Consider the following 19,711-nt stretch of genomic DNA (forward strand, 5'->3'; position numbering starts at 1 on the left):
TCCCTATCCCACCCCTCTAGGTCATGGCAAAGCACTGAGCCGATCTCCCTGTGCTCTGCTGCTTCCCACCAGCTCATTTCACCCCAGCTTCACCCTCCCACCCCAAGTCCTCAAGTCCATTCTCTATGTCTACCTCTTTATTCCTGCCCTGCAACTAGGTTGATCAGTGCCGTTTTTTTTTTAGATTCCATATATATGCGTTAGCATATGGTATTTGTTTTTCTCTTTCTGACTTCACTCTGTATGACAGACACTAGGTCCATCCACCTCACTACAAAAAACTCAATTTCGTTCCTTTTTTGGCTGAGTAATATTCCATTGTATATATGTGCCTCATCTTCTTTATCCATTCATCTGTCAGTGGACATTTAGGTTGGCTCCGTGCCCTGGCTATTGTAAATAGTGCTACAATGAACATTGTGGTACATGTCTCTTTTTGAATTATGGTTTTCTCAGGGTATATGCCCAGTAGTGGGATTGCTGAGTCATATGGTAGTTCTATTTTTAGTTTTTTAAGGAACCTCCATACTGTTTTCCATAGTGGTTGTATCAATTTACATTCCCACCAACAGTGCAGGAAGGTTCCCTTTTCACCACACCTTTGCAGCATTTATTGTTTCTAGATTTTTTGATAATGACCATTCTGACCGGTGTGAGGTAATACCTCATTGTAGTTTTGATTTACATTTCTCTAATATTTAGTGATGTTGAGCATCTTTTCATGTGCCTCTTGGCCATATGTGTGTCTTCTTTGGTGAAATGCCTATTTAGGTCTTCCGCCCATTTTTTAACTGGATTATTTGTTTTTTTGATATTGAGCCACATGAGCTGTTTGTATATTTTGGAGATTAATCCTTTGTCTGTTGTTTCATTTGCAAATATTTTCGCCCATTCTGAGGGTCGTCTTTTTGTCTTGTTTATGGTTTCCTTAGCTGTGCAAAAGCTTTGAAGTTGAATTAAGTCCCATTTGTTTATTTTTGTTTTTATTTCCGTTACTCTAGGAGGTGGGTCAAAAAAGATCTTGCTGTGGTTTATGTCAAAGAGGGTTTTTCCTATGTTTTCCTCTAAGAGTTTTATAGTGTCTGGACTTACATTTAAGTCTTTAATCCATTTGCAGTTTATTTTTGTGTATGGTGTTAGGTAGTGTTCTAATTTCATTCTTTTACATGCAGCTGTCCAGTTTTCCCAAAACCACTTATTGAAGAGGCTGTCTTTTGTCCATTGTATGTTCTTGCCTCCTTTGTTGTAAATTAGGTGCCCATATGTATGTGGGTTTATCTCTGGGCACTCTATCCTGTATCATTGGTCTATATTTCTGTTTTTGTGCCAGTACCATACTGTCTTGATTACTGTAGCTTTGTGGTATAGTTTGAAGTCAGGGAGCCTGATTCCTCCAACTCCGAAAAAGCACCTTTTAAATAAGTGAAATTTTTTTTTTTTTTCATGGTACACGGGCCTCTCACTGTTGTGGCCTCTCCCGTTGTGGAGCACAGGCTCTGGATGCACAGGCTCAGCGGCCATGGCTCACGGGCCTAGCCGCTCCGCGGCATGTGGGATCTTCCCGGACCTGGGCACGAACCCGTGTCCCCTGCATCGGCAGGCAGACTCTCAACCACTGCGCCACCAGGGAAGCCCTATATTTCTTTTTACGTGTTCAGTTCTTTCACTGATTTTTTTAAAAACCATGTTATTTGTCTTATTATTGATTTGTAAGAGTTCTTTATATATTTTGGATACAAATCCTTCATCAGATATATATATTGCAAATATTTTCACCCAGAATGTGGCTTGTCTTTTTAAAATAATGGTGCCTTTTGGGAATTCCCTGTTGGTCCAGTAGGACTTGGCTCTTTCACTGCTGGGGCCCAGCCACTCAGTGTGGCCAAAATAAATAAATAAATAAAATAACGGTGCCTTTTGAAGAGCAGAGGTTTTTATTTTGATTAATTTGTGGCCTGTAGACTATTACTCAGCAATAAAAATGAATAAAGTGTAAAATGGTACAGCCACCTTGGAAACAGTTTCAAAATGTTAAGTGTAGAGTTACCACATGGCCCAGCAATTCCACTCCTAAGTATATGCCAAAAAGAATTGAAAATGTATGCCTTCACAAAAACTTGTACATGAATGTCCATAGTAGTATTATTCAAACAGCAAAAAAGTAGACACAAACCAAAATGTCCATCAAGTAATGAATGGATAAACAAAATGTGGTGTATCCCTACCATGGAATATTATTCAGCCATAAAAAGGAAAGATGTACTGATACATGCTACAACAGGGATGGACCTTGAAACATTATGCTAAGTGAAAGAAGCCAGACACAAAGGACCACATATTATATGATTCCATTTCTATGAAATGTCCAGAATAAGTAAATCCAAAGAGACCATAGCTGGGACAGTAGCTGGGGAGAAGGACAGGGGAGTGACTGCTAATGGGTACAGGGTTTCTTTTGAGGGTGATGAGAAGGTTATAACATTAGTTGTGATGGTTGCACACCTCTGTGAATATTAGTAAAAAACCACTGAATTGTAAACTTTAAAGGGTGAATTTTATGGCACATGAATTATTTCTCAATAAAGTTGTTATTACAAAACATACAAACTGTTAATACATACAACACGGGTGAATTTCAAAACCATTATGCTGAAACAAGCATACACAAAAGAGTAGTACTATATGATTCCATTAATATAAAGTTGTGGAACAGAAAAACCAATCTATAGTGAGGGAAATCAGATCAGTAGTTGCCTGTGGCAGAGAGTGGGGAAAAAGAGGGACAGTAAAGGCCACACAGGGAACTTGGTGATGGAGATGCCCTATATCTTGATTCGGGTGGTGATTACATGGGTGTATGCACTTGTCAAAATTCATAGAACTGTACACTAAGATGTGTGCATTAAATTGTATGTAAATTTTTACTTCCATAAAGTTAATTTAAAAAACAGATTTTCCAATGTAAAATAAAAATTAAATTTAAAAAGAAATAAAATAAAATAACAGATTTCGGGCAGGCAGCATAGTCAGCAGTGCTTTCCAACCCTTCCCACATCATGATACACTTAGGGAATGATAATATAGCTCTTGGAGGGCATTTAGAGTCCTTGGTTAGCATGCTGTGGACCTGAGGCTCCCAGCCCGGGCTCTGGCTGCCCTAAACCTGGCTGAGGGCAATACCTGCCAGGAACATGCTTGGGAAGCTCAGTGTAGCAGTTAACAGAGTGGACTCGGGTCAGACTGAAGAGGGTGAGGGAAAGTACTGCTCTTCCGATAACTGCCTGTGTGACCTTGGGCAAGCTACCTAATCCCTCAGTGCCTCTGATTCCTCATCTCTGAGATCAGCATAATAATAACACTTTAAAAGATCATTGATGTTAAAAAAAAAAAAGGGACTTCCCTGGTGGTCCAGTGGTTCAGACTCCCAATGCAGGGGGCATGGATTCAGTCCCTGGTCCGGGAACTAATATCCCACATGCTGCACGGCGTGGCCACAAAAAAAAAAAAAAAAAAAAAAACATTGACACAATCAAGTGAGATAACATGTAAAATTCCCTAGAATCTACCTGGCACAGCATAATTAATCAATTACAACTATTTTCATAAAAGGGGTCGAGAGCTACTGGACCATTTGAGAACATAACGTTTCCCTAACTAGGAAAGTTTCACGTTCTAAAAAAATAAACTATTCTTTCAATTTTTTACATCTTGGGCATTCTAAATACAAATGAATTTCATTCTAAAATACAAATGAGGGACTTCCCTGGTGGTCCGGTAGCTAAGACTCCACGCTCCCAATGCAGGGGGCCCGGGTTCAATCCCTGGTCAGAGAACTAGATCCCACAGGCCGCGACTAAAAGATCCCGCACGCGGCAACGAAGATCCCATATGCCGCACCTAAGACCCGGCACAGCCAAATAAATAAATAAATAAATAAATATTAACAAAAAATAAAATAAAATACAAATGAATCCCCAGCAGGGTCCAGCCTGGCACCAAGTTGTCTGGCATTGCTGCGATGAATTTTCACTGCATCTGTCTGTGCCGGCACTTGTGTGTCTGTCTCTTCCATGCCTCCCCTCCTAGTCTTCTCCTGCTTCTCCATGGGGATCAGAGACAACCCCAAAATTAAGGGGGCACAAAAGGATAGGTGTTTGAGCGGGGGATCCCCCACGCTTTCCCTCCTCCCTCTTCTCCCCCTTCCATCTCCTGGCGCCTGTAATCACCAGGCGGTCTGAGGCTAAGTGGTAGTTTTGCCCACAGTGGAGGGGCTTGGAAACCACACCCCTCCCAGGGCGCTCCTGGCCATTGTCAGCATCCGGTCTCGTCCATTATTGAGATGGGTCTGAAGGGGGCATGGTGTTTCCCATGGTGTGGGTGCCGGAGACAGCGGGGGACTGAAAGAGGAGCAGGTACGGGGGAGACAGAGGAAAAGGTGGGCTGCCAGGCAGATAGACAAACTGCACTGGGGAGAAAGGTAAATGCTCAAATCAGGGAAGGGAAAAGGATAATCTGCCCCGTGGGCGGGAGGTGGATCTATCACTTCACCAAAGGATTGGCTAAACACTTTGCAGGGCCCAGTGCGAAATGGAGAAGTGGGACCCCCTTATTAAAAAAATTATTAAGAATTTCAAGGGGCTTCCCTGGTGGCGCAGTGGTTGAGAGTCCGCCTGCCGATGCAGGGAGCACGGGTTCGTGCCCCGGTCCGGGAGGATCCCACATGCCGCGGAGCGGCTGGGCCCGTGAGCCATGGCCGCTGAGCCTGCGCGTCCGGAGCCTGTGCTCCGCAACGGGAGAGGCCACAACAGTGAGAGGCCCGCGTACCGCGAAGAAAAAAAAAAAGAAAAGAATTTCAAGACAGTGACAGCAGACAGCAGAGCATTACACCAAGCATGGGGGCCCTTCTGAGTGTGGCCCCGTGTCCAGTGCATAGGTCACGGGCCAGGGAAGCCAGCCCTGCTGCCAACGTCACCTCTCCTCTCCCTGCTGATGCTAGCGACACTCATCCCCTAGGTTCCTTGGCCTCTTTCCTCCTCCTGACCCACAACTCCCTTCTTCCCCCTCCAATCTCCCTTTTAGGCCTGGATCCAGCTGCCCCTCCAGATCCCGATCCCAGCCCAGCTGTAGCCTCCATCGTGGCTGAGGGAGGGATACCGTCCCTTGGGTCTGGCGCCTACTTCAGCAGGAAAGCCCGTCTCTCCTTCCGCCACCAGCTGCATGACATAGCTTCGGCCAACGACTCCACCATTTGAAGGGGACAACCAGGGGCTGACCCTCCAGGAGGCCTTGACAACCTTCCTTCCCCCGCCTTCTCAGTCATCCCAGTGTCCGGCTCCCTCAGATCCCTCATGACCTTCTTAGAAAATAGACTGAGAATTGCCAAGTGCTGTGTGTATGTGCGTATGTTTTGGAGAGGAGATGGGGACCACGACACCAGGGCTGTTATGGGGCTGAGGTGGGAAGTACAGCATGGGGTGGGAGGACGCAGGAGTGGGCAACAGGAGGCAGCTGATCTCTTGCGGCGCCCAGGCGTGCCTAGCAGGAAGTAGGTTTGTTGAAATCAAGCTTCAGAGTTGAGTGTGGTGAGAGCAGTTTGGGGCGGTTGTGGGGTAGGGAGGACAGCAGATGGGGCTAAGGAGCGCATTCATTCAATGACTATCAAATGTCCACTCCCTGCCAGGCATTGAAAATATATCAGTCAATCAAGCACAAGGAATTCTCTCTTCTCACTGAATTTGCTTTCTGGTAGGGGAGGCAGACAATAAATAAATAAGCATGGTAATAGGAGATAGCGGTAAGTACTGCTACGAAGAAAATTAAACAGGTAATGTGAGAGCAGGGTGGAGGAGGGTGGTGTTTCTTAAAATTCAAGTGGCCAGGAAAGGCCTTTCTGTTGAGGGATGTAGAGTTCTCAGGATTGTGGAGTACAAGGGCAAGAGGAATCAAAGATGCCTTGAGACAGGGAGGACCGGGAGAACAGGTTTTGCAGAAAATCAAAAGTTCTGCATTGGTTCTTTTGAGATACACGTTTGGGGCGAGAGCTCCTTCTTCACTTAATTCAGGACCTCACCACCTCCTTAGGAAGCCTCCTCTGTACCCCCAGAAATCCTCCAGGGTAGGATTATATTCTAGAACCAGGTTTTCAAACGTGGCTTCCACAGTTCCCTTATCCATAGACTGGAGAAATGTAGATTAGGGCAAGACTGTCGGTCATATCATTGAGCAGTTGGCTGGAGTGGGGACCGTCCTGCAGGGGCCAGAGCCGGCTCTCAGTTTCTCATCCGTGGGGCTGAAAGGTAACTTCCCATCACCTCCCCATGGGAATGGTGGCTTCTGGAGCCGACCCACAGCACTCCCAGTGGCCGCCCTCTCCCACTCAAGGTCAAACTTAAACTCCATGTGCACCAAGGTCCAACTTCCTCCCAAGAGCCAAAGAAGTCACACTGCCGCTTCTGACAAGATGAGGTGACAGAGGTGACTGTGAAGAGAGGGGACTGTGAGCCTGGGTCGGACATGTGGAGTCCTTCTGACTTTAGGGCCAGTAGCCTCCCAGGAGGCAGGAGGCAGGCTGAGGGGAGGTGACTCCAGTCTCTATCAGAATTTTGAGTTCCCCCTTAGGCTTAAACAGGGAGGGGAGTGGGTCATTTGCTGGGAGCCCCTACACCAACCACACTAGTGTCACAAAGACCTGGATATGGTAACGAAAGTGTGGGGCATGATGGCCTGGAGAAGGGTCCTCTCCAGCTCCCTCAGGGCAGTGGTTTAAACAAACAGAAATGGGCCAGAGAAGTTCAGGCTTGAGGTTAAGAAAGGAACCCCAAAGCACACAGATTCTCACTGACAAACTATTTATTGAATTTCGTCATCTGTATGGGGTGTCTCTTGTTGTATCTTAGAATCCTAGGATTCAGGGAGGTGGTAGAGTGGCAATGGTGAATTTGGGAATCTGGTCTCCCAAAAGTACCTGCCGCTCTACCCCTGATTCTGCAATGGCTGCCAGGCGGATCACCCCTCCGCTGGAGCCATCCCGCTCCATGGCCAAAGCGAGAGCTGTGGAGAAAAGAAGAAAGTTGGGATTGGAGTCAGATGCTGGGATCATGGCAAGGAAAGAGGAATGCTGACCTGGCTTGACTCACAGACCCAGAAGCCGCAGTTCTCACCATTGGCAGTGAATTGCAGACATTCTTCCTTGGTCATGCCCTCCCGGTAGGTAGCATCGACATAGCCATAGATATAGGAACTCCCGGAGCCCCCGATGGCAAAGGACTGTCTTACCATCATACCGCCCATGGGTACCGAATACACCTGCCAGACGGAGGGAGGAGAAGAGTGTCACCATTTGTACCCTCCCCACAACACACATATCTTCGCCTGTCCACTGTGGAACTGGTATGCGAAAAGTTAACAGTAAGTGATGTAGAGACTGGAAAGAGAACTAGAAAATGCCTGCGGTGGGGAGAGAAATGAAAGGCATGGTTCCAATGTTCTCGGGGTGGTGGTATCTGACCTGCCCCCCTTCTTGGGGGTCCCAGCCCGCAATGATGATTCCTGCCATCAGGTCTTCTCGGTATCGGTAACACATTTCCTTAAAGAGGCTGGCTGCCGTGTGTACCAGCGGAGGCTCATTCAGCTCAATGCTAGAAGGTGAAGGAAGTCATAGGGAAGGCAGTGTCAGGACCTGGAAGTCAGACTATTCAGCTCCTCAGGTCCCAACTCCTTTCAGATACTTCCCCCACTGCTGCCCACAAGTACCTGTGGAAACCAAGCTGATAAGTGACTGCGTCAGCCACTGCCTGGGTATCAGCTGCTGAGCCTGAGCGGCAGCAAAAAATACGATCATGAATAGGGGTCAGCTTGTCAGTCACTCGATTGGCGATGTACGACCTGCAGGATAGCAGAATAGTGAGGGAAGGACCCCACCTGTCTCCCACTTTCATCTTTTACTATCCACTCCCTCAACAGGAATTCCAGTATCTCCTGTTAGTTCTCCTCTAAACTGAAGCAGGCTGGAGAACAAACTTTTACAAGAGTTCACCAAAAGGTGAAGAGAACTATGAAGAAGTAAAAGCTGGAACAAATCCTTATCTCCCGGGAGGGGCCAAACCTCCCTTCCCACAGTAGTCTAAGACCTTTCACATATCTGTCTTGAGCTCACCCAGTGGTTGTTCTGGAGTCGGCTCCTAGAACCACGCCCCCTTCAAATTGCACGGCCATGATAGTGGTCTGGAGAAAGAGGAGAAAGGACTGAGTCTGGGCCTCTCCATATTCTCCAGCATACACATACCTTAATGATCCGTCTACCCAGTCCCTAGAGTATGAGAAAGTCGTGCGCCACCAACACATCGTCAAATCTCATGGGGTTCTCAATAACCCGCAGAATACCAGAAATCCAATATTCAAGTTCCCAAAGGCCCACCCTGACCTTAAGCCTTCGTCCTGCAAGATTCCAGAATTCCACGCTTCAGCCTACCTTCCACCTCCTCCCACACCACTCCAGCGTCCTTAGCATACCTCCTCCCCTGCCTGAGTGCATCACACAGACCACCTCTCTTCCCCGCCCCTCCAGTTCTCCCAACCCACTCCAGCCTTATCTTTTCATCGCTTCAATCCCTGTGCATATCTCGTGAACCCCGAGTCCTTCCTCACCCCTGTTGAGACTTCCCGGTTTTCCCAGTCGGGGGTAATGGCCTCAAGCCCCCAGGATGGTGCTGGCCGCGCTCCCCGAGCAGCTACTAAGGTGGCCGCCATCTTCCTCCTCCGGTACGGCCACAAAGCAACTGTCGTAAAGCGCTCCGTCACTCTCTTTAGTCGTGCTCTGAGGCCTTCTGGGGGCGAAGCTGCGCCACGGTTGACGGCAGAAAGGAAAAGAAATGTGTAGTGAAAGTTCTTTGCGACCGTAAGAGCTTGATGGCAGCGTGTGTGGCAAACAAAGAAACAAGAAACAAACAAACAAAACAAACAACAAACAGATCCAAACCGTCTGGAAAAACTACTTTCCTATCGGTATACGCGGGACTGATATATCCGATTGGAGTTGCGATTCAAAGAGGCTTCAGGATAGACTTGAGCGTCTCCGATTTAGAATGACCGCACTATGTTTTCATTTCTCTTAGGTATATACTTAGGCGTATATACTAGGAGTGAAATTGTTGGGTCATTTAGTAACTTTTTGTTTAACATTTTAAGGAACTGACAGCTTTTCCACAGCAGCTGCCTCGTTTTACATTCTCACCAGCCATGAATGAGGATTCCGATTTCTCCACTTCCTAATTGTTGTGGTGCATTTTTAATTTTACCCATCCTAGTGGGTGTGAAGTGATATCTTGTGGGGTTGTTGTTGTTTTTGCTTTTCCCTGTGATGAGTGACATTGAACATATTTTCATGCGCTGATTGACCATTTGTATATCTTCTTTTGAAAAATACCTATTTAAGTCCTTTGCCTGTTTTAAAATTGGGTTATCTGTTTATTGTTGAGTTATGAGGGGGTTTTTTTCCCTTCACGAGCAAAGCATCAACCTTTTTCTTTTCTTTTTCTTTTGCCGCACCGTGCGGCTTGTGGGATCCTAGTTCCCCCACCAGAGACTAAACCCCGGGCCCCTGTAGTGAAAGCCCAGAATCCTAACCACTCGGTCACTAGGGAACTCCCAACATCAAACTTTTCAAAAAATTGAAGTATAGTTGATTTACAATATTGTGTTAGTTTCAGGTGTATAGCAAAGTGATTAAGTTATATATATATATATATATTTCCATTATAGGCTATTACAAGATATAGAGTATAGCTCCCTGTGCTATACAGTAAATCATTGTTGTTTATCTATTTTGTGTATAGTAGTTTGCGTCTGTTAATCCCATAATCCTAATTGTAAGAGTTCTTTTTATATTCTACATACTACACCTTTATCAGGCATAAAATTTGCAAATATTTTCTCCCATTCCATGGACTGTCTTCTCACTTTCTTTTTTTAAAAAATTAATTTATTTATTTTCGTCTGCGTTGGGTCTTCATTGCTGTGTATGGACTTTCTTTTTAGTTGCAGCTTAGTTGGGCTTTCTTTTTAGTTGCAGCTTAGTTGCTCCGCGGCATGTGGGATCTTCCCAGACCAGGGCTCAAACTGGTGTCCCCTAGCATTGGCAGGCAGATTCTTAACCACTGCACCACCAGGGAAGTCCCTGGAAGGGAGATTCTTAACCACTGGACCACCAGGGAAGTCCCAGATTTTGTATTTATTCTTGAGTCAGGTTTGGTAGTGTGTGTCTTTTTAGGAATTTGTCCATTTCATTTAGGTTATCTACTTTATTGGCCTACAATTGTTTATAGTATTTCCTTATAATACTTTTTATTTCTGTAAGATCGTTAGTAATGTTTCCTCTTTTTTGTGTTTGATTTTTTTGCAGGATCTCAGTTCCTGACCAGGGATTGAACCCGGGCCACAGAAGTGAAAGCCCGGAATCCTAACCACCAGGCCATCAGGCAACTCCCCCTCTTTCTTTCTTCTTTTTAAAATTTATTTATTTATTTATTGGCTGCGTTGGGTCTTTGTTGCTGTGCGCGGGCTTTCTCTAGTTGTGGCGAGCGGGGGCTACTCTTCGTTGCGGTGTGCAGGCTTCTCATTGCGGCGGCTTCTCTTTGTTGCGGAGCACAGGCTCTAGACACACAGGCTGCAGTAGTCGTGGCACGCGGGCTCAGTAGTTGTGGCTTGCAGGCTCAGTAGTTGTGGCTCGCGGGCTCTACAGCGCAGGCTCAGTAGTTGTGGCACTCAGGCCTAGTTGATCTGTGGCATGTGGGATCTTCCCGGACCAGGGCTCGAACCTGTGTCCCCCGCATTGGCAGGCGGATTCTTAACCAGTGCGCTACCAGAGAAGTCCCTCATTTTTTTTTTAATACTCTTTTGTATTTTCTTCTATAAATTCTTTTTTTTTTGGCTGCATTGGGTCTTCGTTGCTGCGTGCGTGCTTTCTCTAGTTGTGGCGAGCGGGGGCTACTCTTCGTTGTGGTGTGCGGGCTTCTCATTGCGGTGGCTTCTCTTGTTGTGGAGCACAGGCTCTAGGCACACAGGCTTCAGTAGTGGCAGCACACAGGCTCAGTAGTTGTGGCTCACAGGCTCTAGAGTGCAGGCTCAGTAGTTGTGGCGCATGGGCTTAGTTGCTCCACAGCATTCCCTCTTTCATTTTTGATTTTAATAATTTGAGTCTTCTCTCTTTTTTTCTTGATCAGTCTAGCTAAAGGTTTGTCAATCTTAGTGGTCTTTTCAAAGAGCCAACTTTTGTTTTAGTTGATTCTATTGTTTTTCTCTTTTCTATTTAATTTATTTACACCCTAATCTTTATTATTTCCTTCCTTCTGCTTTCTTTAGATTTAGTTTGCTCTCCTTTTTCTTTTCTTTTCTTTTCTTTTCTTTTCTTTTCTTTTCACCTGTGACACGTGGCTTGCAGGATCTTAGTTCCCCAAGCAAGGATTGAACCCAGGCCCCATGCAGTGGAAGCGGGGAGTCCTGGCCACTGGACTGCCAGGGAATTCCCTGCTTTTCTTTTTCTAGTTTATTAAGGTAGAAGGTTAAGCTGTTGATTTGAGATCTTTCTTCATTTTTAATAAAGGCATTCATAGCTACACATTTCCTTCTGAGCACTGCTTATGCTGCATCCCAAGTTTTGGTATGTTTTGTTTTCATTTTCACTAACCTCAGAATATTTTCCCTGTGATTTCTTCTTTGACGCAGTGGTTGGTTAGGAGTGTGTTTTTTACTTCCCACATACTTGTGAATTTCCCAAATTCCCTTTTGCTATTGATTTCTAATTTCACTCCAGTTTAGTTGGAGAATATTTTGTGACTTCAACCTTTTTAAATTAATTGAGACTTTTTTGTGGCCTACCCTATGGTCCATCCTGGAGAATGTTGCATGTGCGCTTGAGAAGAATGTGTATTTTGCTGTTACTGTGTGGAGTAGTCCTCCTATGAACCTGCCATACTATTTCTACATACTGCAGCTGGAGCTGGTGTGTTTTGTTTTTTTTTTAAATATTTATTTATTTATTTATTTATTTGCCACGTAGGGTCTTAGTTGTGGCACGCAGGATCTTTCGTTGTGGTGCGTGATCTTCTCTCTAGTTGTGGTGTGCAGGCTCCAGAATGCGTGGATTCCAGAGCGCGGGGGCTCATTAGTTGTGGCGGGTGGGCTCTGTAGTTGCAGCACGTGGGCTTAGTTGCCCTGCGGCATGGGGGATCTTAGTTCGCTGACCAGGGATTGAACCAGCGTCCCCTGCATTGCAGGATGGATTCTTAACCACTGGACCACCAGAGAGTCCCTGGAGCTGGTGTTTTGAATTGAAAATATGCAGACAATCCCCCACTTAAAATTAACTCTCAAGATAAAGTCCTGTCTCTATAACATAGTTTATAAGGCCCTTCATGTACTCGCTCCTGCCCACCTGTCTGGAATCACATCTCTTATTTACTTCTAAATTTTTTATTGTAATAAAATATAAAATAAAATTTAGCATTTTAACCATTTTTGGTGTACAATTCAGTAGCATGAAGTACATTTACCTGTTGTGCAATCCCCTTTTTTCTTTTTGACACTCTTGTCTCCAGCCATCTGAACTGTTTTTAGTACTCATACATTCATTCAACAAAAGCTGTTGAATGTCTACTAGGTGCCAGGCACAGTTTGAGGCACTGGAAGTACATCAGGGAACAAAGTAGACAGAAATTCCTAGCCCCATGGAACTTACATATATTAAGGGAGACAAAAAAATAAGTGCAATATACAGCATGTTAAATAGTGAATCATACTAAGAAGAAAAAGCAAGGAAGGGAGATAGGAAGGTGTGTGTGTGTGTGTGTGTGTGTGTGTGTGTGTGTGTGTGTGTTGAAATTTTAGAAAGAATAATCAGGGAAGGTCTCACTGGAGAGACATTTAAATAAAGACCAGAAGGAAGGAGGGAAGTCATTTGTATATTTTGGGGAAAAGCATTCTGGACAGAGGGAAGAGCAAGTGCAAAGTCATGAGGCAGAATCATGCCTGACATATTCAATGAATATTGACGAGGTCAGTTTGGCTAGTGCAATCAGATCACATAGGGCCCTTGAGAAGCTTTTCATCATTCTCAACTGATAATATGACCCAGAAAATTTCCTGCAATAGGAAGCCATTGGAAAGTTTTGAGCAGGGAAGTGACATGATATGCTTTATATTTTAAAGATCACTCTGGCTGCTCTATTGAAAATACACTGTAGGGACGCAAAGTATGGGAGAGAGAAACAATTAGGAGGCTATTGCAATAATCCAGGTGATAGATGAAGTTGACTTGACAAGGTTGGTAGCAGTGGAGATGGTGAGAAATAGTCAGATTCTGGCTGCTTGGAGGTGGGTACGATGAAAGAGAAACCAGAGAGTCAGGATGACTGCAAGGGTTTTGGCTTAAGGACCTGGAAGAATGGAATTGTTTACTGAGCTAGCGAGGACTGTGGAGTATTTTGGGAGGAGAGAATATTGGAAGCTCAGTTTTGGACTTGTTAAGTTTGCTATCTCTAGTTGAAATCCAAGTGGAGATGTGGAATAAGGAAGTGATATAGTATTCTGGAGTCCAGGGGAAAGTGGGTTGGAGTTATAATTTAGGAATTATCAGTGTGTAACTTTGTTTACCATGGTGGGAATGGAGTCATTTAATAAACATACATTACTGAGCTGAGCACCTGCTTGGCGTGAGGCAAGACGCACAGGTTTTAGCTTTGGGTAGTTGACAGGAAAGGGTGTCATTTATTGAGATAGGAAACACAAGAAGAGGTGCAGTTCTTGGAGGAGGTGACTGGATTCATGTTGGATGTGCTGCATTTGTGGTGTCTGTGGAGGTGTCCAGGAAAGAGTTCGCTTTATGGGGGCTGGAGCTCAGGGGACAGGTCTGGTCTGGAGACTTGGCATGTAGTAGGCAACTGAAGCTGTAGGAGTGGTTGACATAGGCCAGGGGTAGCGTGAGTCTCTCGGCGGCCGGAAACAGGGATGACATATCTTCCCACACCTATTTTTTCCTGTTTCCCTTAAGCACCCGCTGTCATCACACAAAACGCCCTAAATCGACGGCTACCAAAGAATACTTTTTAAAAATAAAATTTATTTATTTTAGGCTGCGTTGGGTCTTCGTTGCTGTGCACGGGCTTTTCTCTACTTGTGGCGAGCAGGGGCTACTCTTCCTTGCCGTGCAGGCTTCTCACTGCGGTGGTTTCTCTTGTTGCCGAGCAAGGGCTCTAGGCCTGTGGGCTCAGTAGTTGTGGGTCGCTGCTCTAGAGCACAGGCTCAGTAGTTGTGGCTCACGGGCTTAGTTGCTCCGCTGCATGTGGGATCTTCCCGGACCAGGGCTGGAACCCGTGTCCCCTGCATTGGCAGGCGAATTCTCAACCACTGCCACCAGGGAAGTCCCAAAGAATACTTTTTATTCCCCACAGCTCCTCCCTTCTCCCGGAGCGCATAGAGGCAAGGTCTAAAAAACCCACCCCTATCGAGGTGAGCCTCCAGGGGTGGTGACGTCACCAAGGAGGCGGGGTATATGGAGACCACGCCCCCGGCACCGGGAGGCGGGGCCAAGGGCTCAAGCTGGAGCTGCACCGACCTCTCCCCAGGGCGCTTCCCTCCTCCGGCCAGTAGGCGTCAGGCCAGCTCGAGCAGGCCGCCTTCGGCCAACAATCCCTGAGTACGGTTGTAGACTTCCTCTAGGGTGCCCGCGGCCCGCACCAGCGCGTTCCGCGCCTCCGCCTCTTTGGAACCCGGACACGCCAGCTCGAGCAAGCGGCCGCGACCCGGGAAGGCGAGGAATGCGAGGTGGGCGGCCTGACGGACGAACCAGGGGTGGTGCGGAGCCAGGGCCGTGCCGTAGGCGTCGCTGCACTGAGCGCCAGCGTCCGGGCCTCCGAGCATCCCGGTCGCCACCCGGTGGAGGCAGAGCTGGGACCATCGTAGCGCACGGTGCAGCAAGAGCATCGTCAGTGAGCCCGGGCACCCGGCAGAGAGTCGTGGGGCGATCCCGGGCCGCTCCCACGCCACCATGGTCGCCAGCGACGTGTAGTGCGCCGCCTCTGGGCCGTGCACCAGAGCCTCGAGGGCTGTCACTTTGGCGGAGGCCTCGCTTGTGGCGAAGGCGAAGATGGAGCCGAGGGGAGTTAGGAACCTGTGTGTGTGATGGTGGGAAGGGTAGGAAGGTTTGAGAGAGGGCGATGGAGCCACAAAGAGGCGGGGACTGGATGGGGTGGGGGGAGAAACCACTCACCGGACTAGCTCCCTCCATCCTGCCAGGTACTGCGACAACTCCACATCCCTTTCCGGGTTCAGACTGGCGCGGAACGGCCTCATCATGCGGCCCAGCATCCCCTGAGGGCCCAGACACTGAGGCTCTTTCCGTTCCGGAGCCTCCAAGGGTCCCGACTGTTGCCGGACCTGGGGGTGAGGTAGGAGGAGAAAGGAGTGGCAGCAGAACTCCTAGCTTGCTGGTTCGCCAAGCAGCGCAGCTGGGCTCTGAAAAAATTTTTCCTAAGACCTAGATGGTGTCCCTCTTGCTGTATTCTCAGCTTCTGACGGGAGAAGGGAGAGGAGGAGGAGGGCCTGCCCTTCCTCAGATCCTCAGCCTGGTCCACTTCCCCCTGCTCAGGGTCCTACCTGGAGCTCCCAGTCCCAGCCCTTCCGGGAGCATACCTGGAAAGGAGGCGGTTCCCTGGCAATGCAGGACTGGGCCCCAGATCTGCAGCCTGAGAGGGCACCTGAGCGAAGTGAAACAGAGCAACGAGGGCTTGAGGAGAGACCTTAGATCTCAAGGGCCTGGATTCCCCGGTTCCTCCCAGAGCAGGTGAGGGAAGGGGTACTCACGGAGGCTCCGAGCCCAGAGATAAACAAGCAGTAGTGTGAAGACAGCAAGAGGAATCGCACTGCGCAACCAGCGCCGAGGGACCGGCTGAGGCAGTGCGACCCGCATGGCTACTGCAGGGACCACCGCCCCCTCACCAGCCCCTCGCCAGGCCTTGTCCCTTTGCCTCCAGGAGGGGAGAGAAGCCGCAGTGCCTGAGGCGCAAAGGGTTAATAATTAACCTACTAAGTCCCCCTCCCCTGTGCCCTTTGCCCCAGAGGGCAGCATCTGAGGAGAGAGGGACTGGATGAAGAGGATTTGGGGGATTCGGTAGCAGTGACACGTTGCTACATTTCCCTTCCCTGTAAGGCCAGGTTGTAGTAAGATGAAGCCTGGGTATTGTGAGGAGAGACTGAGGTCAGAACCAGTTCCCCCACTGAGCAATGGTGGACCCTAAGTTGACTCTGGGCCTGAGTTCCCTCCACTGTACATTGAGGATAATAATATGTTCTTTTGCAGGCTTCATGTGAGGATTAAATGATAGCGTATGTGCAAACACTGTAAATGGAAAAGCTTACCACAGTTGCTCCATAAATCTTACCTCTTAAGTTCAAGCGTGGGGCACCTGGGATTCAGAGAACACCCACTTCTAAATTCTCTATCCTGTCCCCAGGGGACCTTATCTTATTATTTTTTATTTTATAAATTTATTTATTTTTTGGCTGCGTTGGGTCTTCGTTGCTGCACGCGGGCTTTCTCTAGTTGCGGTGAGCGGGGGCTACTCTTCATTGTGGCGCGCAGGCTTCTCATTGTGGTGGCTCCTCTTATTGTGGAGCACGGGCTCTAGGCGCGTGGGCTACAGTAGTTGTGGCACGAGGGCTCAGTAGTTGTGGTTCGTGGGCTCTAGAGCGCAGTCTCAGTAGTTGCGGCACACGGGCTTAGTTGCTCCGCGGCATGTGGGATCTTCCCGGACCAGGGCTCAAACCCGTGTCCCCTGCATTGGCAGGCGGATTCTCAACCAGCGCGCCACCAGGGAAGCCCAGGGGACCTTATCTTAATCTGGATGCCTGAGGTCTCAATTATATAGTGTAGACTGTCACCTTTTACATTTTTGTAGTTTACTTTTTTTAATCTCCAGATTGATTCCTCAATCATTCATCAAGCCAGGCTTTATTAACTACCTCTACATGCCAGGCCCTGTACTAGGCCCCATGAAGACAAATGTGCCTTCAAAGAGCTCAGGGTCCATTGGAGAATTTATCATCTGTCTCCCCCACTGGAATGTGAGCTCTGATGAAGACAGGGGCCTTTTCTTGGTAGCTGCTCTATTTAGCATTTAGAATATTGCCTGGGCCAAAACACATTATTTCTAAATAAGTACATATTGAATAGACAAAGGAATGTGTATGAAGGGCAGGCAAATCAGGGGTGGTACTCCCCACAACAAATTTGTTGTTGTTGTTGTTTTTTAATTAGGAGTCCCCCTGGTGGTCACAGGGGGAAAAACATTGAGGGAAGGGCTACAGGAAGCAATGAAAGAAATAGCGTCTGCTGTTCTCAGTTCCCTGTCCATAAACTTTTAAAAACTGTTCCTGTCTCTGTGTACATTTTCTTTTGAGGGGAAGGGATGTCCCAGATTCTCAAGGAGTCGGGCCCCAATCACTCACAAGATGCTTCCAGCTCCCACAGTTCATGGATTCTTGCCCTGTCTCACTCCGATGCTCCCTCACATCCTGGAGGTCCCTGGGGTCCCTGTCCAGTGGGATTCTGGAACCGTCACTTCCACCCCTAGCCGTGGGTTCCCCATTTCCTAGTGCTGGAATGTTCCCTGGCTTGCTGACTGTGACCTTAGGCAAGTCGCTTGCAATTTCACAGCCCTAGTTCCCTCACCGGCAGAATAGGAATGGTAATTCTCACCTCCTAAAATTGTTGTGTGGATTAAATGAAACATGCCAGCAAAACGCTAACCACGATTCGTGGCCTATAGTCTGTAAACGTTCGGTAGGTCGGTGGTTATTTAAACCCGTGGGTTCTTGCTGCCCCTCCTCCTCTGGCGCTGGGAGCGTCAGTCTCCCTGATCTGACAAACAAGTTTGTAGGCTTCCGGAACGGATTAGTTTTGAGTGTCACTTAATCCAGGTGGCCCTTCCGCAATCGGAGCCCTCTTAGGGCAAAGGTGGTATACACCTGCCCAAAGGGCCCGGGCTCACAGAGGCTGCGGGATGGAGCGGGGCGCGGGAGCCAAGCTGCTTCTGCTGCTGTGGGCGACGTGCTTTGGGCGTGCAAGAGCAGATGCGTCGAGCGGCTGCACATTGGTCATCGAGGTGACCAGCGGGCGCCCCTGGGGTGACTGGGCCTGGCCAGAGATGTGTCCTGACGGATTCTTCGACAGCGGGTTCTCGCTCAAGGTAGGGGCTCAGGCCTAGGTCTCGGTGGGTACCCCAAGCAGAGGACGGCAGACTCGTCCTCCGCCGCCCAGGTGGAGCCCCCCCCCGCCAAGGCATTCCTGGCGACGACGCGGCTCTGAACGGAATCCGGCTGCACTGCGCGCGCGGGAATGCGGAGCTCAACACGCACGTGGTGGAGTCCCAGTCTGGAAGGTGGGGGGCAGGGGCCGAGGATCCCCTAGGGTCGAGGTATGCCCCTTACTCTCCATTACACACATCCCCTACCGACAGGCAGGTTCCTCCAGCGCTTTGGGGAGGTTTAGACCTGGGAAGCGGGTGGGAGACTCCCAGCTCCGCACCTCAGTGGAGGTCAGGTGACTGGAGCACCTGACTGGGAAGCCCCGAGGCCTGGGTCCGGCTGGAGGTGGGTGGGGGGCGCCCGCGGAGACCGCGCGTCTCTGCTTCCCTCGCAGGTGGGGCGCGTGGAGTGAGGCGCTGTGGTGTCCCGGCGGCGGCTTCCTGGTGGCTTTCTCGCTTCGCGTGGAGGCACCCGTGACCCCCGGGGACAACACGGCTGCGAACAACGTGCGCTTCCGCTGCTCCGACAGCACGGAGCTGCAGGGGCCCGGTCTGTCCTGGGGAGACTTTGGAGACTGGAGTGAGCCTTGCCCTAAAGGAGTGTGCGGCTTGCAGACCAAGATCGAGCAGCCTAGAGGCCTCCGCGATGACACCGCTGTTAACGACGCGCGCTTTTTCTGCTGCCGCAGTTGACACCATCGCCGCCCTCTCCCAGCCCAAGCCTAGTCCCACCTCCGCTATTAAAGCTTCTCTGTCTTGGCTTTGGTCTCGCTTGTTTTAGGGGTGGGAAACTGCGTAGCCCCATCTTCCTCCTAACCTAGCATTGGGCCAGGCCCAATTAGGATTTGGTCTCAGGAGTCCATGGCAAGCTACTGAAAGTTACCGACCCATACATAGTTCAGAAAAGACACACTTAAACACAATTTTGCGTACAAGTTAAGGAAGTCCCTGCCTTTCTGTGAGCCTCTGCAGACACATCGTCCCCATTAAGAGACCAGGTTGTTTCCTTTCTGAACCACCAGTGACCCCAGATCAAGAAACTTCTACCAAATTAGGAGGTGACAATGCTATATCGTCTTAAGGTTTCATTTTCTAGAACTTAGGAGGCTAAGATGTCTTTTCCATAGTTTTCCTTCCCCCCCGCCAAAACTCAAACAGTGGCTTTTCTGTATACTGAGTCCCATTGAGGGTCTTTGTCCTTGCTGCCCTCTCTGCCTGGAATCCCCCAACTGTCCAGATGGTTAGCCCATCCACCAGATTTCAGCTCCAATTTCTCTTTCTTGGACTTTATCTTATTTAAAAAGTCCATCCATCAGTCAGTATCTATCCCACTACCTCCATGTTTTTAAAAAGTGCTTATCACCAATTAAAATAATCTATTGCCTCTTTTAAAAATTGCCCATCTTCTACCCCTG

General features: G+C 48.5%; 4 protein-coding genes across 5 annotated transcripts; 2 read left to right on the forward strand and 2 right to left on the reverse strand.

The window, feature by feature from the left end:
* Positions 1-4,339: 4,339 nt before the first annotated feature.
* On the forward strand, positions 4,340-5,252 carry C14H17orf114 (chromosome 14 C17orf114 homolog). Its single transcript, XM_055090495.1, has 2 exons — positions 4,340-4,412; positions 5,080-5,252. The coding sequence occupies exons 1-2, from the start codon at positions 4,340-4,342 to the stop codon at positions 5,250-5,252; spliced, it is 246 nt and encodes an 81-aa protein (XP_054946470.1).
* A 1,579-nt stretch (positions 5,253-6,831) lies between these two features.
* Positions 6,832-8,862, reverse strand: PSMB6 (proteasome 20S subunit beta 6). The gene is made up of 6 exons (XM_007109170.2): positions 8,647-8,862; positions 8,156-8,223; positions 7,753-7,884; positions 7,508-7,637; positions 7,161-7,305; positions 6,832-7,050 (listed from the first exon to the last, which is right to left on the reverse strand). The coding sequence occupies exons 1-6, from the start codon at positions 8,746-8,748 to the stop codon at positions 6,908-6,910; spliced, it is 720 nt and encodes a 239-aa protein (XP_007109232.1). The 5' UTR covers positions 8,749-8,862; the 3' UTR covers positions 6,832-6,907.
* A 5,350-nt stretch (positions 8,863-14,212) lies between these two features.
* GLTPD2 (glycolipid transfer protein domain containing 2) lies at positions 14,213-16,498 on the reverse strand. 2 transcript variants are annotated; one of them, XM_007109169.3, is made up of 4 exons: positions 15,856-16,498; positions 15,685-15,749; positions 15,263-15,429; positions 14,647-15,163 (listed from the first exon to the last, which is right to left on the reverse strand). In XM_007109169.3, the coding sequence occupies exons 1-4, from the start codon at positions 15,959-15,961 to the stop codon at positions 14,647-14,649; spliced, it is 855 nt and encodes a 284-aa protein (XP_007109231.1). In that variant the 5' UTR covers positions 15,962-16,498. The 2 variants fall into 2 exon arrangements, 1 of the variants encoding a protein (XP_007109231.1); XR_008619256.1 differs by lacking the exon at positions 14,647-15,163 and adding an exon at positions 14,213-14,373 and having other exon boundaries at positions 15,263-15,945.
* Positions 16,499-17,966: 1,468 nt separating this feature from the next.
* VMO1 (vitelline membrane outer layer 1 homolog) lies at positions 17,967-19,055 on the forward strand. The gene is given in 4 exon segments (XM_055090653.1): positions 17,967-18,239; positions 18,311-18,322; positions 18,325-18,411; positions 18,692-19,055. Coding segments are annotated over 4 exon segments (303 nt in total). The 5' UTR covers positions 17,967-18,053; the 3' UTR covers positions 18,710-19,055.
* The last annotated feature ends 656 nt before the right edge of the window (positions 19,056-19,711 follow it).

This window comes from Physeter macrocephalus, chromosome 14, assembly GCF_002837175.3.
Source record: "Physeter macrocephalus isolate SW-GA chromosome 14, ASM283717v5, whole genome shotgun sequence".
Taxonomy (NCBI): domain Eukaryota; kingdom Metazoa; phylum Chordata; class Mammalia; order Artiodactyla; family Physeteridae; genus Physeter; species Physeter macrocephalus.